Source organism: Musa acuminata, chromosome BXJ1-8 (assembly GCF_036884655.1).
Source record: "Musa acuminata AAA Group cultivar baxijiao chromosome BXJ1-8, Cavendish_Baxijiao_AAA, whole genome shotgun sequence".
Lineage (NCBI taxonomy): Eukaryota > Viridiplantae > Streptophyta > Magnoliopsida > Zingiberales > Musaceae > Musa > Musa acuminata.
Window position 1 is genome coordinate 28679405 of NC_088334.1, and position 17670 is coordinate 28697074.

The following is a 17670-nucleotide window of genomic DNA, read 5'->3' on the forward strand; positions in this document are numbered from 1 at the left end:
TAATTCATCCTTTGGATTAGGAAAAACAAAGAAAAAAAGAAAGGATGATTCAGACTATTTCAGATATTAAAAAAAAAAAACAGAATTTTGAAAATGAGACGCTTCTCAGGAAAAAAACCCCTTTTCTGAGAATTCACCCCTAACTATACACCAAAACTATAAAAGTAGCCTGCTGCTTTTGCACTCGTAGTCCATGTGTGATAAGTACATTTCCCATACACCAAGGGTCCAGTCGTTCTATCAAACAGAGTATGGAAAGCTCGGAAGATAAAATTCAAATACTTCACGGGAGATAATCGATAACTCATCCTAACCTCATAAGAGTAAATCTCCTGTGGTCTGTCAGTAAGCTATGACTTGTATAGAATGTCTTCAAAGTAGTATTCAATTCACCAACTAGAAATATCAGCCAGAACAGAGAGAAAGGACCATTGCAGTCAGTTTCACAGAAAAAAACAAAAAAAATCCAGACCATTATCCAAGGCTGGTAATGGCAAACGACACCAGGTTGTTATCACCAACAGAAAAAAAATGTAAACAGATACAATCCCATTTAACTATTAAATTTAAAACATTCAAAAGAGTAGAGCTCACAGAACTGAGGGCTCCTTTATTCAGGGCCTGTCCCTGTCAGAAGACAACTGAATTTTGTCAAGGTTTAAGAGCTCCTGCTGCTTTAGCAAGTTCTTCAAGTTTCTTGTTAATGTCAGCTTCCGTCAGACCATCCAATCGAACACATCTCTCCACACCCATGTCTGGCAATGTAACCAAAGATGTTAGGTTAAAAGCAACTCCAAAATAAAAATTAACAGGTCAATCCCAAACAATAACCAGCTAAAGAAACATACAAAACAAGTGACTGGCGAAATTTCACAAAAAAATTTAAAAAAAAAAGGTTTAGTTACCAACAATTGAGAATGGTTGAAGCACTAACAATAGTGAGAGTTATGGCATGTCTGAAACGATCAGATCCAGAACTACTCAAAATATGATTGTGCAAATAAGATTGAACTATATAATATAAAACAAAAAAATTCTTTCCCAAGTGCACAACAAAGCTTCAAATTATCATTATTAAATAACTGAATTTTCAGCTAAACTGGCTTTCAAAGAAGATTTTCTATAATCTTATACAGAACTGAGAAACCAATTAAAAACTAACAATCTAGACAAAGAGTTAAAAGAAGCAGTAAAAAAAATGGTAATGCCAATAACATAGTGTTGCATCACGATGATGCTCCAATGTTTTCCTAGACTGATAGCGTAGCTCAATATTGCATAAAAGAACATAATAAAATTTTCACAACTAAAGCATGTGAAAGAGGAGAGACGGCCATCACAATTCATAGCCGAAGCTATTATTAGACCTCTACTTAGTGACTAGGCTCAAAAGCAAGTGAACTGCACTACCACTCTAATAAAAGGGATCTAGCAGAACGATTTCTAGGCAAAACATTAATTCTTAAATACTAAATAAAAATTAGCCTGCAGAATGCTTCCAAAAATTAAGAAATATGACTGCCTTCATATAATTTTGAAAGAAAAAGGAACACCCTAAAAACTATATGCTTCTAAAAGTTTACTCCATTATGGACCTATAAAGAATTTCAATCACATTCAGATCAACCAAATCTCATCTTAAGCAGAAAATTTTGGCAAATCCTTTCAATGTTTGGCAGAAGGCAAGGTTAATAACGACATTCACATGATTGAAACATCTTTAGCTTTTCTGAGGAGGTTACACTATTTGTTTTTACTTCTTAATTTCCATTTTTATTATAATTTTCCTTCCTTCCATATCTTCATGGCTGTCCTTGGTAAATCTAGGAATCATATAACATAGACCAATAGATGATAAGTTAAATTGCACAATTGCAACCAACTTAAAAAGCACTAATTCTTTGATTACAGAATTAATAAGGTGATCATGTAAAAAATCTTGCTTGTACTCATCCAAATTGCAAAAAGAATAAATAAATAAATAAACAAAAATAAAACAAAACAAATAGTGAATGGACCCGTATAGAACTGTTTATGGTTCCTATCAACAGGAAATACCACACATTGACTTGCATAATCTTATAGTTATAATGTCTAAACTTAAAATGACTTCAGCACAAAGAATAAGAATTATTTTAAGCACCATGCCATCCCTGCCCATTCAAGCTAGCTGGCACTACTCGTTTCAATAGTAGAATGGCACCTATAAAATGGTAATTGTGCCAACCAGTGAGGAGAATATCACCAGGTGCCTGGAAATTATCAACTCTTAACAGACCATAACAACCAAAAACTTTCTTTTCATTAAATCATTGTAAATATCATTCCACTTTACACACAACATGAATCCCTATTTCCCAGGTGATGAACACCCCCAACAATCACAACACCCACTCAAAAACTCACCTGTTTGCACCATCTTGAGAAAAAAAGATGAGCATTTTTCTCTTTTTGATGTTTCATTTCGTAATTCAAAATCAGGACCCAATTTATAGGAAACTTCCAGAGACTAATTAATGCAAAATATATTATAATTTTAGAATAATTAGTGAAAATTGACTATTATAATTTTCTTCTCTTGATTTTGATAAATTTCTGAGAATAAACCTAAAAATTAGTCATGATAAATGAAAAAAAAAAAAAGGGCACAAACAAATCATTAAGTGCAGAATCAAGACCAAAACAAGCTTCAAAACATGTAGATAGGTAACCAAAACTAATAATCAAGCAATGATGTGCATACATGTGCCTCTAGGTGTTGAGTGTAAAATGCCAAGACATGCTAGGTACAATAGGGCATCTCAGTGAGCACCAAGCTCCATTTAACACGCTTCAGCTAGCAGAAGTTATTGACAATCAGATATACCACTCATTTCAAACATTCATTCTGAAAATGGTAAAAATGAAGCAACTCTAGTTAAGAAGGCCTCTCGTTATCCCAAAACATCAACAACTACATTAATAAATGTGTTTGACATATGTAAATTAGTATATATATTGTGCTTATATATACTAGTCCAACATGCATATGGAACATTAAGCACCAAAATCCAATGATAGATATGACACATTCCACTTTCAAGTCACAGAGCAACATCTGCTGCCATCTGCCAGCCCACCTATACCTAGTTGGCTTGCATTCAAAACTTTGGTTAAATAATATTTAACTACCTAAAATTAATTATTTCGTAATTGGAATAGAATTAATTATTTAACATGTCTTCAGCGAGTATTTATTGGGTTCTGAGAAATTCAAAAACAAATTATTAGCATGTCTTCAGCTAGAATTAATTATTTAACTGCCTAAAATTAATTATTTCATAATTTGAATAGAATTATTGGTAAATTAGTGGTAGTTTCTTCTTTCCTTCTCTCTCGATCTTCCTCCGGAGGCCTCTTCTTCTTCAAAAGGAGAAATTTATTATCAAGAAGTCATTTCCTATCAAATGGTATCAAGGAAAACAATTCTACAAATGCCATAAATAATTTATGATGTCAAAGTATTCCACAGAAGTACATGTTATACCACTGGCGAGGTAATCAGATTGGTGAAGGTGCAATACTTTGAGTTTATTGGTTGTCACTAACCCTGTACCCTAAGAAGTTAAAATCAATGAAATAGCAATAATAGGTCTTTAGCCATTAGGAGTAAAGTTTGGAGAGTTTTAAACATCTTTCAATAGATAGTGGGGTTCTAAGATTTTTGTGCCCTCTATTGTAAAAGAGATTGATAGACTTAATGTTGAAGTGGTATAGCCATTGTTATATGGAGGCATCATAGGACTGCTAGAATGAATTTCAGGGGTGTGGATAGCTCTGTTTAGGGAATAGCAGCCAAGAGGCTGTAGTTTATAGAAAAAAGAAATGAGGCTGTTGTTTCAAGAAAAAAACAGCGCGAATAAGAACAGATTAGTCATCAAACAATCTGGGTCAATACAGACTGCTTTATGCTAATATAGCGAAAAAATGCTGAGTTTACTGGTAAATGAACAATAACAATAAAAGAAAGTACAAAAAGAAATTAGTGATGAGCAAAGAGAGAGTTAGAGAAGACAGTAGAAACAGTGAAGAATTTTAAAGAGAGATAAATTTCATTTGTTTTGGCCCATGGTATATCTCCTATTTTGACCAAGATCCTTTTAACTAAATCAAACCTAATCCTATTTATGCCATGACACTGAAGCAGCAATAAGTATAACCAACACAGATTAACTGTTATATTTAAAAAGTGCACAAGCATGTACAATCACAACAAAATAGATACTTGTATCATATGAAATTGCATGGTAACAATTTGATGGCTTTCATACAATCTTATCTAATACATAGAAGTCTTATAACCTTTTAAATAACTAAGAAAATCACAGACAAAAGTCAACCAAAAATGGAACAATAAGAATAACTGAAATACAGTCTGGTACGACTCAACCCAAAACTTGGACTCTATCTTAGATTAACTATGGTTTCATCAGTAGCGTTTAGGTGCAAAACCTACAGCCCATACTTCTGTTGTATAGAGGAAACAACAATAAGAGACCTACTTTCTGAAGAAAAACTACAGTTTAAGGTGGCAGTAAGAAGACAGCAAGAAATACATTTGGAGCCCAGTAACAAACAGGAAAAGAGAGAATAGGCAATAATTTGCATGGGCTTTGTTGAAGAAAACTAAAGTAATTAGAGAATAATTGAAAACAAGTCAGTATGCAAAGATAATGTACCTAACCTCCTAGACAGAGAACACATAACTTCCAATAGTCAAATCATAAAATAACCAGCATTCACAACTGTACAAAATTAAATAGTGGAATAGGCCGATTCTTGTTTGTTTATCAAGGTTCCTAAAGACAACAGCAAATACTGCCCTAGGTTTCCAGTTGCTATGGAAATAAGTGAAGTGGACCTCACTAACCCTCCCCAGATTCAATATTCATGGGAGCCTCATGAACTGGACCACCGGATTAGAACAAGTGCACTTCATTTGAACTTTCATACCACTAAAAGCAGAAGCCAAAAAAAAAAAACAGAGAGAGAGAGAGAGAAAAGAGAAAGAAAAAGATTCACTTGAGTAGAAAACGCAGTTTAGCTAATTGAAACACACTGAAAAACCATTTTAGTTTCAACTAATACAAACCTAATTAAATATTGGACTCAAATTGATACATTTTAGTCCAATTGGATTCTGCTTAGAGCATTCCCCGACCAATGGTAAAAGCAAGACCCATGATTCTCAAATATGAACTCTTTAAGTTACTTGTGTCTCTTGAATGATGGATCTATCCAAGGAACCCCTTGACATGTTAATTCTGCCTTCACATGCCCACTAAACTTTTTATTTGGTTTTCACCAATGATATTATCAAATAAAATGGCTATACAACAGATACTCTTAACAGAACAGCAAAGATAAAGAACTGATAGTTAGTAAACAGCAAAAGCATTGTCATTACAACAAAGAAAAGGGAAAATCATAGGAAAAACATAAAGAACATGCGAAAAGATAAAAGTACAGCAAGACGGATAAAGAAACACGGCATGACCAAGATAACTAGTCAAGAGGAATTTTTTTTTAATTCATAAATCATGACTGGAAATGCTGATTCTTTACATTCGGCCTCAACCCTATATAGAATTCATAATTGACCATATTTCTAACTAGACCTAGACCACATATACAACTCTTATCTTAACTCTAGTTAAGTAAATGTAATCTCAATTGACTAATATACATGATCACTGTCTCAAGGGCTATCAAGAAGCAAGCAACATAAAGAGAAGTTCAACATACTCAAGGAACCTATCAAAAAAAATAAATAAGTCTTCATGAGGTAATTCAAAAAACGTAAAGAACATAATAGAAGGCATTTAAATCAGCATGATGACCGACTCAAATCTTGACTCAATCAAGACCCACTAAATTGACTAATTATTGGTGTAAAGTAATGGCAGCTCATAACTTTTCACCTTTTTAATTGCATTTCAACATTTTTGCATGGTGTGCTTGTCTCAATAAAGAGCACACCTTGTCCTGCCCCATGCATACCACATGAAATTTTTGACAGTTTCAGGTTCAAGGACATTGAGATTATAGAACTCGCTAACATGCTACGCACAAACGAGAGATGGAGTTCAATACCAAATTCACAATAATAATCTGAGATGCCACTAGGTCTGAAAAGAAAGGCTGCTAGATAGACTTCCAGGTCAACAGTCTTCATGCTAAGGGTGTCAATGCCAAGTACGACTAATTTGTTTGCAAGAGAAAGAACAACACAAAATCGTCCAGTTCCAACAAAACATTATCCAGATCTATTTCCAGTCGTTAATACCCTTAAGTAGTTCGATAAAATGCTATTCCGGAGACAACCAGACCTCATCAAACAGTTACGTGTAAGAGTATAAAGCATATTCACCATATCTTGCCCAAAGCTGCGGCTCGACTCCACGGCATTCGCGGATCAAGATGGGGAGCTTGGGGTTGAGCGTCTTCAGATCCTTGTAGTTCTTGTAAACAAACTCCCTGCAATTCCAAAGAAAGAAAAGAGAAAAGCTAAGACACCAAAATTAACAGGGGATCGTCCCCTAGCAAGCGCTCGGTAGCCGATCCACGATAAAAAGAGAAGCATTCCGTCGAGACTATGCCGGCAAATTCAATCAGGGAAGGAAACAATACCGGGTATGGGCGCTGGCCGGCGAAGTCTGGCAGAAGAGGAAGCGAAGCTCCTTTATATTCCGAGACAGAAGCTCCCTCCAAGCCATCGCCTCTCTTTCTAGGGCCGCACTTGCAAGTTCCAGAACACAAGGGACGAGTCACGCGATTCGATCTCTTGTGAATGGGAATAGCGTTGAATAGGAAGGCTGATATCAGGAGCCGGGGCCAAATGGCCGGGCTTGGGCCGAACTAGTTTAGGGAGTTGGGCCGTGAACGGATCAATTGAAGTCTCGCTTGGGCGTGCTAGTGAGGCGAAGGTCATGTTAAATTTGATCTATACAAATAATTAATTTATAATGTATACGTTATTCAAAAAGCTTCATTCGAGATACAGAGCGGAGCAAAGATTTTTTTTTTCTTAGAGGCACAATATATCATGTAAAAAATTACGAAGGTTAATGTAATAATATTGACGACATATCAAAAATTACTTACTTTAAGATACTTTAAATTTAAATAATAATAATAATAATAATAATAATTAAGATTTATGATATTTAAACTAATTAAAATCATAATATTTTTATAATTCTATTTAAAAATATTATAACTAGGTAGTGTTGCACTTGCATCCTTATTTATTATTGTTCTTCACACGATAAATAAACACGAATATGTAGACCTGGATTTAATATCATAAAAAAAAAAATTAAGGATCTTTGTTATAATTTATTTTAAACATTTTAAAATCTTCTTCATTTTCATCCACCATTATTTAAACTCTCATACAAGTCATTTTATAAAAATATTAAAATCTATAATAATTTGATCATTCGAAAACTCTAGAATAAGTCATTATATAACCCTAAAAAATTATGATAAAATTGGTAATTAATTTTAATAAGATTTAAATTAATTGAATGATTATAGATAGTATTTTTAAATGGAGTTACAATGTTTTTAGTCTACTCGAATCGAAACACTGTAGCCGGCCTAGAGGAAAAAACGTTGTAACTTAATTGAAAATTAATATTTTAGGTATTTGAAAAAAGATAAAGGCTCTTTACAAGAAATATATAAACATGGGTACCATCCCAGAAAAGCAAATATATATATATATACATAAATTGCATTCTTATGTGAAAGATATATTAAAATTTATAATAAAATATAATTATCAAATATCCTTTTTATTATAAATGAATTTACGAAATTTGATGATCAAAATAGAAATATAAATTTAGGGAGTTACATGAATTAATAGGAAAAAATTAATATAAAAATCGATTGGAATAAAAGGGTATTTTATCAAAAAAAAGAAAAAGTCTTTAGTATTGGGCTTTTATAATGTGACGCCCTGCCCTCATAATTGGATTTTTACTATACAAAGCTCCTTTTATTTAAATCTCAATAATGCTCTTGAATCAGTTCTTTCAAACCATAGATCACATGTGAGTTCGATTTAATTGAGACATTTACGTCTGGGTTCGATTCCAGTGAATGAAATTGTGTTTTGTTAGTAATGGATCAGGTCGGAGTTTGTTTCGAGTCACATCTTCAATTTAAATGACAAATGGAGAGAACTCACGAGTTGTACTAATCGAGTATAATCCAAGTGTAAAACGAGATCCTCTCCACTAAGCAATGACATTCGATAGTGGTAAGGTCTCCCCAGCAAGCAACGACATTTCGTTTCTTAGCAAGCAACGAGATCCTCTCTCTGACAAGCAGCGATTGTGGTAATTGTAACCCTCAAAAGTGGACTATAACCCTCGATAGTTGCTTACATTTATCTATGACAAGAGTCTCCAATATAACCCTCACAATGACATCTTCTTGGGTTTAGATAATAAATATTAAAGGATTTTAATATACACTTTAAGGTGCTTTGATTGGTTGATGATGTAAATGACTTGAAAATAGCATGGAAAGTAGTTATGATTGGTTGTCATCCATCATATGGATGCAGTGGGAAAAATGCTAGAAATAAAAGAAAGTAGTTATGGTGCTCCAAAATTTTGAAGTGCAAATTTTGGATTTAAATTTGATTTGTCATACTCCTAAATTTCATCATGCATATTCAAGGCTAATGTGGTCCACAACATAATGTTGATCCTCGTTAATTAAAAATTGGATACATGCTTAAATTTGTTGATAGAGTTAAATGACTACCTAGTTTAGAAACACATGTTAACCTAATTTTGGAGTTGAAATTTTGGATCTAAATATGACCTTTATTTGTTGAAGACCAGGTAAATTGAAAGTGTATCATGCTTCTCCTAGTTGATAATATTATACCCATACCCATCGATGAGCACCGCATTAGTACTTTAATGTTACATACTTCATAAATAAATATGCAAATCAAAGAAACATTCCATGTTTGTGTATTACTATCTTTTGTCGATAATTTAAATTCATTGACAAACTACAATTAGGTGATACCTATTCATTCTTGTCTTACTATTAATAAGACCCTAACCATCGATCGATGGTCATATAAAAAAACTAAAGCCAGAAGATAGCAATAAAGATGATTGAATATCTCACATGATTAATGGTAAGCTAAATCTCATTTTAACTTACATGATTTGATTTATAAATTTTTTGAATCTTATATTTGTAAATACTTTTGCAAGCATAGCTATGCGAGCATATCAATTTGTTTACTCCATCCTATTAACTACCCTCGATTGTCGACTTAAGATAAAATACAATAACTATGGATAATATAATTATTTATTTATAAATAGTCTTTCATTTAAAGATATGGATGTGTTTTATATTTTTGTACACGTTTATTATGCAGGTATATTAAGTGCTCACTTGACTCCTCCTAAAAGGCTTCTAATGTTGATTGACAATATTATCAAGGTATAATATTTTAGTATTTTTATTTGTGTATTTGAAATGGGATACTTTATTTATTATATTATTTTATTTACAGAATACACATTTAAGTATAGAATAAGAATGCATCAAGTGTCAAAAGTATAAAGATGAAATCAAGAGATTACATAAGAACTTGGCTATCTTATCACCTCAAAGTACATTTCTCTAATGATCGTCAAGAACCTTACTTAGCATATTTTACCACACCTAACATGAGGAACAAAAGTTCGTATTCTCAAGACATTTAAGGAGAAGCTAGATGATCGATTAGCCGCACGACTGGTTAAAAGAGAAAAATTAACAGAGGTAACTATTTTATTATATTTATAATACAATTAGTTTGATTATGTTTACTAATATATTTTATTTTATAGATTTATGATAAAATAGATAGCGATGAAAAAGAGACTACCAAATTAGCTTCAAAACTAAACACTTTATAGTAAGTCTTTAAAATAAGTTGGTTGTCAAATTAGGTTTGCTATAACTGATTCAATTATTGTTTGTTATTTGTAGTATAAGTTGTTCGATGTTTTAGAAAGATGATAAATTTTTGTGTGAATAAAAATCTTTTTGGAGATTACTGAACATGGGATTAGTTTACTGAGAGAGAGGTGATAGATGCATATGAGTCAATACTTAGTCGTCACATTATTGACTTAGGACAAAAATTTTGGTCATCCTTATTTTTATGGAGTAGTTTTTAAGGTAAATGATTGTGTATTTATATTTTATTCATTAATAATAATTACTTTGTGATGGATCGACTAATATTTTTTCGTTTTCAATTGTAGCAAGTGTATCACTCATTTGGAATGAAAAATTATAATATAAGCTGTAAAATCTCCCTTGATGGTTAGATACTTTTGTCCCATTGCTTAGCAAACACCATTGTTATCTGATGGTCATAGATCTTCAAGAGAAGATACATTTTCATTATAATTCTCTTTCGAAAAAAATTACAGTCTAACATATTTAGATTAATGGTAAATATTTTATTATTGTTATTTATCTAATATTATTTTTTATATTAACTATTTGTTTAAAAACAAGTATAGATTTTAAAGAAAATATCTTCTATTGATTTAGACCGTCTTCATCTCCATATTTCAAAGAAGATTCTTAATAAATAATAGAAGACTAAAGTGGTTAAATGTCCTTAGCAAGATAGATCATAAGTGTTTGATTAATCATATCAATAAAGCATAGTGGTTGTTATACTAATTGATTGATAACTTTTACCGGAATAATTGCATGATATTTTTGATGAAATATATGGATCACTTGTTGATGAATTAAGAGACATGTTGTGTCAATTGCAAATTACAAATACTATATTGGACAATTGTTATTATGTGGCAAGTCATGGAGAGATTTGAGTGAGATGTGCATTGTATTTCGGATGTGTTGAAATATTTTATTGATATTAGAATATTGTATTTGGTACAAAATGATTAATATTGTTGATATTATTATTTTATAATGTGATTAATGTTATTCTAAAAGTTGAATATGTCTCTAGCTTGTGCCTACGATGCATAGTGATGTGTATTTATATTTGTATAGTGAGTTATGTATTCTTGTGTATTTATGTTTGTACAGTGAGTTATATATTCATCATCATGATGATGATAATAATAATAATAATAATAAATGTTCGTGATGTTTACTAATATTATTTTTTATTTTTATGAATTTAGGTGATTAATTCTTGTAATATGATTTTTTTTTTGTTTAATCCGTGATCGAATATTATGTAAGTATAAGGAGAATGTAACTAATTAAAATTTCATCGAATTTATTAAAACTCTTACAAAAATATGAGTACTTATTGGTAAGATAATTAGTCAGATGTTTTCCATTCTTTTGAGGATTTTAGGATGATTGTTTTAAAAATATTTTTTTAAAAAATATTTTTAGAAATGAAAAGTATAAAGAAAATACAAATCGATTTATAGTGGTTCGGTCGTCCCAACCTACGTCCACTCTCGATTTTTCTTTTCTCGAGACCATCGATTTTCACTATCGATCTTTTTAAATTGAAGAAGATTAACTACTCTTATTACAATCCTTTCTCCTTTGCACTTACCAGAGAACATTCACGCTTTTTTTTTCACAAAAGATCTCACTCTCTCTTAGAAGGCTTCTAAACTCTAGGAGGAAGAGAGTCAATAATTCAAGAGAGATTATAATACTTTTATCCTCAATAATTCTTTTCTCTTTCTACTCAGTGTCTTACTATCATAAGCAAGAATGAGTAGGGTATTTATAGGCCCTAAATGACTTAAAAACAGAGTTAAAAATTTAAATCTCCTGATTTTCGAGATACTAGAGGTACCACCGCCTACACTAGACGGTACCACCACCTGCTACCCTATGCACTAGCGATACCACCACTCAATCTAGGTGGTACCACCGCTTGACAGTCTAGTTGGGTGGTACCATCGTCGGTCTAGGCGATATGACCATTGACCCTGGCGATACTATCACCAGGTTTTTCAAAAATGTACATTTTATACTTTCCAGCTCACAAGCGATTCCATTGCTTAGCCCAACTTCAGGTCACTGAATTGACCTTCTAATAGGTCCAATTCAATCCTGATTTAGACCCAATGGGCTCTTGATCAAGTTACCATAGTTACATCCAAAACTAACTCAATTAAAATATAAACTACTTCAATCAAGACACAAATGATTACAAACATAAATCCTATATTGTTTGACATGCCATTGGTTCATCCGATGCTTCATTTGAAAATTCGACGCATCATCGTCTCTTTTCAATGTATTGCCCAATCCATCAGTATGTTGACCTCTCATTGTTGAATCTCGAATTTTCATAATGAAATCAATTGATGAATTAATGATCTAATCCATGTATTGGGATAAGTGATGTAGGACTAACTACGATCGTGAAAAAAGTAAAACAATTAAAGAAGAATTAAATATTGGGTTTGAGTAAATGATCGAGCATCGAGCCGGATGAATTGGGGGATACATCGAAGGATCGGATGATGTAGTAAAAGCTTGTTGGAAGTTCGTCGAGAATTCACCAAAAGCTTATCGAAAGTTTGTCAGGAGTTTACCAAAAGCTCGCTGGAAGTTCACTAGAAGTTCGTCGAAAGCTCGCTAGAAAATCACCTGGAGTTCGTTGGAAGTTCACCGAGAGTTTAGTTGAATAATTGACATATTGGACAACTTAGATTACTTATATTATAATTGTTTTGGACTTAACTATCATAGTTAGGACTTTAATTTGAGTTAGTTTTGGGAAAAATCCTACTAACTCAATTAGAGGCCAATTAGACCCAAAACAGGGTTGATTTGGGCCAGTTGGATGGCCCATTCAGCCACTTGAAGCCACGTCAGGCGGTAGCATCGTCCAATGTAGGGAAATCTAGGGGGGATATCACATGAGCAGTGGAAGAACAGAAAATAAAAATTCTTAATTTTCCCAATGATGTGTTCATCGTCGAGCGAAGATTGGTGTACAAAATCTGTAAAACCGAAAATTGCGTATATGAAAGATTGTATTTTACCTAGGGAGATTATATATCTTTGAATCCTTGTAGATCTGTAGGAGAGGATAAATGAGGTCAAGCGTCCTCCCTCTAATAGTGATCCACATAGTAGGGCTGTGACGACGCTCCTTAAATCGCTATCCAAAACTCCACACCTGCTATTTGTGGAGGAAAAGGGAAGAGGAGAATAAGAGGTGGAAACCAAAAACCTCTAGCCTATGAGTGTTTAGTTCCCTCCTATTTATCGAGGCTCTTTGTCAACTTAACCATAATTGATCTTGTCCTATTGGATATTGGATCTCCATTCAACTACCCAAGCATATTAGATTAGTGGATCTTAATCTAATAATCTCTCATTGGCTCTTATTAGATGTCATCCATAAGATCTAATAATTCAAGGGCTTATTGGATATCCAATAAGATAGGGGCTCTGACGGATATCTCATATTTGAAACTCTACTCGTCACAATGCTTACTATATGTGTGTGACCCTCTAGGCCCAATATTGAGCTGGCCACAAGTCATGCCTATCAGAGCTCCTTTTGGCTAGGTAAATTATTATCTCAATAATAATTCACTCGACTCATCGACTGCGGACGTACTAGGCCACTGCACCGTAGTCCCTATATGATATAGGAGAATCTAATCCTTTGGACCTGTCTATCCATAGTTACCATAAACTTATAGTCCCTCTTCAATCTAATATCTTAGAGACCGTATACCAGACATAGTGTTGTCAAATCAATATGGTTTCTACTTGAGTCTCGTTCTAATCAAATTCTCCCAGAGAACTCTTTCTCTCTTAATCTGAATAACTCTAACCAGGGATTTGTTAGAGCAAGAATATATGAGATATTTCTCTTATAATACTGAGAGTGGATGATCCCTATTGACACTCAATAGTCATCGTAAGGTTGGTTGTCACTCCCGATGATCGGCTCTGCTAGCTCTACTAGATTTGAAACTTCCAAGCCTATAAGTTTGGTATCAAAGAGTGGAGTACTCGAATAGGACATCCTTGGTATCTCATGTTAGGATCGGGGTCGGCACTAAGAGGGGGGGTGAATTAGTGTAGCGGAAAGATTACGTCTCGATTAAAACTTTGTTCGATAAAAATCGTTTCCGACGAAAACCTTTTCGTAAAGATCTTAACTTGAAACCCGTTTATAAATGTATTGAAAGTAGTAAGAGATTAAGGAGGTTTGTAGTAAAGATAAATTGCACAAAGGAAATGCAAACCAGATTTTAGAGTGGTTCGGTCAACATGACCTATATCCACTTTCGGCTTCCTCCTCCTACGAGGTCACCAGCGTCCACTAGAGGCCTTCCTTCAATAGGCGAAGGTCAATCACCTTTTACACCTCTATTTTCTTTTCACGGGTTCAGGAGATAACCCTTACAAGTGCTAGTCATAGGTGCCCAGCAAGCCAATCACGTGAGTGATGGCACGTGTGACTTGATGCAGAATCTTTTTGCTTATTATATTTTGGCGTATATCACTTTATAACTATTGCATAAATGCATATATATATTGTGATGTCCTTGGATTTGTGCAATGGGAATCGAATCGTGATGAGATCACGATAATGAGATCGATTCACCTTTAAACACATATCCTAAATAATCCCGGTCATAGGTTACTCGAGAGGGACATCGTGATAACCGGATAGACTGGTGTGCTGTATACCCGTCCATATGATGGATGCAGCTGGTCTCATAGCTGCTCGTGTAGGGACACTAGGGATACAGTACAGGTGCTCATTGGAGAATGAGTTCACTGATTGATCCGCTTACGGAATGCTGGATGGTTGATGATGCCTTATTGTCAGATAACGATTCCGTAGTCCTAGTGGTGTATCTGGTTCTTAGACTTGAGACACCAAGGATGTCCTGTATTAGTGCTCCACTCTTTGATACCAGACTTATAGGTTTGGCTGTTCCCAGATCTAGTACAGCTGGTCATTGGGAGTGGTAGTCGACCTTACGAGGGCTATTGAGTGTCGATAGAGGATCATCCACTCTCGGTATCATGAGAGGAATATCCCATGTGTTCTTGTTCAGACAAATCCCTGGCCAGGGTCATTCGGGTTGAGAGAGAAAGAGTTCTCCGGGAGAATCCGATTAGAGCGAGACTCAAGTAGAAACCGTATGGGTCTGACAGCACCATGCTCGATATACGGTCTCTGGGATATTAGATGGATGAGGGACTATAGGTACATGGTAACTGATGACAGACAGGTCCAATGGATTGGATTCCCCTGTATCGTCTGGGGACTACGGCGTAGTGGCCTAGTACTTCCGTAGTCGATGAGTCGAGTGAATTATTACAGAGATAATAATTCACTTAGTTAGAAGGAGTTCTGACAGGTATGACTCACGGCCAGCTCGATATTGGGCCTAGAGGGTCACACACATATGGTAGGCATTGCGATGAGTAGAGGTTCGGATATGAGATATCCGACGGAGCCCTTGTCTTATTGGATGCAGATCCAATACCCACTAGGGAAAGGACCCATTAGGGTTTTGACACGGGATCTCTATAAATAGGAGGGATTCACAGCCTCATAGGCTTGAGTCTTTGCTTGCCCTTCCTATTCTCCTCTCCCTCTCCACCTCAGAGTAGGCCTGGAGTTTTGAGGAGCGTCGTCGCAACCCTGCTGTGTGGATCACCGCTAGAGAGGAGGACGCTTGACCTCCTTCACCCTCTCCTGAGGATCTGCAAGGAAACAGGGATATACGATCTCCCTAGGTAACACAATCTCTATACGCAGTTTTGTGTTTTGCGGATTTTGCGCACCAATCTTCGCACGACGACGAACATCTTTTTGGGAATCGGGGATTTTTGTTTTCTTGTTCTTCCGCTGCGCATATGATGTCGCCCCCCATGATTTCCCAACAGTGGTATCAGAGCCAGGTTGTTCGTGCGAATGATTGGTTTTTGAACTGCGTGTGTTGTGTTTAGGAAGAATATTGACGTCAAAATCGTTGACGCAAAAGCAAGGAAGGGCAGCAACAGTTGCTGCCCTCGATCTGCATGCCTGCAGCCAGCCGCAGCCGCAGCCAGGCAGCACAGCGCCGGCGCATGCGCAAGCGCTGTGCCTGCAGTAGCCGGCCGGCGATCTGCTTGCAGCAGGCTTGCGGCCGGCGGGGCTGGGAGCCCGCTCGGTAGAAGCGCCTGCGGCCACTGAGCCCGCGGGCAGAGGCGCCGCGGGGCAGCAGCGCGGGCTGAGGCACCGCAGGGCAGCGGCGCCTGTGGCCGCTGCTCCCACGGGCAAAAACCCCGCAGGGGCGGCCGCCAGCGAGACAGCACCACCTGCGGGCGCTGACTCGCGGGCAGAACCGCCCGCGAAGGCGGCGGCGCCCGCGGGGCGCCCACCTGCAGCGGCAGCGACCCCAGCGGGCGTGCCACCTACAAGCGAGGGCAGTGCCCTCGCCCTCGCCGCACAGGCCGCCGCCAGCAGGGTGGCGGCGGCGGCGGCGCAGCAGCGAAAAGGGGAAAGGGTATTAGGGTTTTCTGCGCAAAAGACAGTTTTGCCCCTCGGAATTTGAGAAATTCCAGTTTCTGTCTTTTGTCCAAATTACAAAAATACCCTTAGGAATTGAGAAATTCCCTATATATCCCTGATTTCAGAAAATATTAATTAATTAAAAGGTTTAGTTGATTATTATTTTTATTATCTAGTAGTCCTACATAATGACGATTATTTATACATGTGATGTATGATGAGTGGACGGATGATCATGGACCGTGTGATGTGTGTACTTGTGATTATTATTATTGAGGTCTGCGAACCTCCATTATATTTCTCGTTTATTGTCGGGCCTGCGTGCCTATGATTAAGTTGTAATCACATGAGGAGGCGCAGCGGGAGCGTGGAAGCCATAGCGGGACCCACGAGACGGACGATCGTGATGCATGAAGATGCATCAAGATGTCGACGGAACCAACGAGGACGAGATGGACGATCACAAGGCATGGAGATGCACCGTTGCACACATAGATCTTGATGTGAGTGATTAGGCCTACTGGCTCGGGCCTAATCATATTAGGTTGTGGTCCATGATCATCTGGTGTGATTGCTTATACACATACTAGATATGTATATATATTTGCATGCGATGTAGATATATATTAAATATGTACATGTGTGACATGTCATAATAGGAGACCAAATCATAGAAACATCTCTCGATAATATTAAGTCGGTAAACGTGAGGCAATTAGATTGACCCACGTGGCCTTCCATCGTTATGAGTAGGAACCGAATCCCGGTGTAGGTTGAGTTGGTCGAGTCCCTCGAGACTCACCTATATCGCGATTCGCTATCTTGCTTACGACATAGAGATGTCACCGGTGACCTGAGGGCATGATATGCTTGGTCGAGTCCCTCGAGGGTATATCATCAAATCAGACTCATCTTGTAACGAAGGTGTTGACTTAACCGAGCATCATGGTTGGTCGAGTCCCTCGAGGCCATGGTGATTCGGAGGCCGAACAGGACGGGAATCACAAGGAGTTGTGATCGGCAAGAGTTGTCTACCTTTTAGGCTTAGTGTGATTGGTCGAGTCCCTCGAGGTTACACTAAGACGCTGATTGGATCCTGATCC

General features: G+C 36.2%; 1 protein-coding gene across 1 annotated transcript; it reads right to left on the minus strand.

Annotated features, from left to right (window-relative positions):
• Nucleotides 1–357: 357 nt before the first annotated feature.
• On the minus strand, nucleotides 358–6828 carry LOC135587696 (NADH dehydrogenase [ubiquinone] 1 alpha subcomplex subunit 2-like). Its single transcript, XM_065079381.1, has 3 exons — nucleotides 6670–6828; nucleotides 6410–6516; nucleotides 358–755 (listed from the first exon to the last, which is right to left on the minus strand). The coding sequence occupies exons 1-3, from the start codon at nucleotides 6753–6755 to the stop codon at nucleotides 652–654; spliced, it is 297 nt and encodes a 98-aa protein (XP_064935453.1). The 5' UTR covers nucleotides 6756–6828; the 3' UTR covers nucleotides 358–651.
• Between the last annotated feature and the right edge of the window lie 10842 nt (nucleotides 6829–17670).

What these genes read in the sequence shown, in the direction of transcription:
- LOC135587696 (XM_065079381.1), bottom strand. Translation starts at nt 6,755, where the DNA reads ATGGCTTGGAGGGAGCTTCTGTCTCGGAATATAAAGGAGCTTCGCTTC. An exon ending in CCGGCCAGCGCCCATACCCG is followed by an intron (nt 6,517 to 6,669) that starts GTATTGTTTCCT and finishes TTGGAATTGCAG; the next exon opens with GGAGTTTGTTTACAAGAACT. An exon ending in GCAGCTTTGGGCAAGATATG is followed by an intron (nt 756 to 6,409) that starts GTGAATATGCTT and finishes TTACATTGCCAG; the next exon opens with ACATGGGTGTGGAGAGATGT.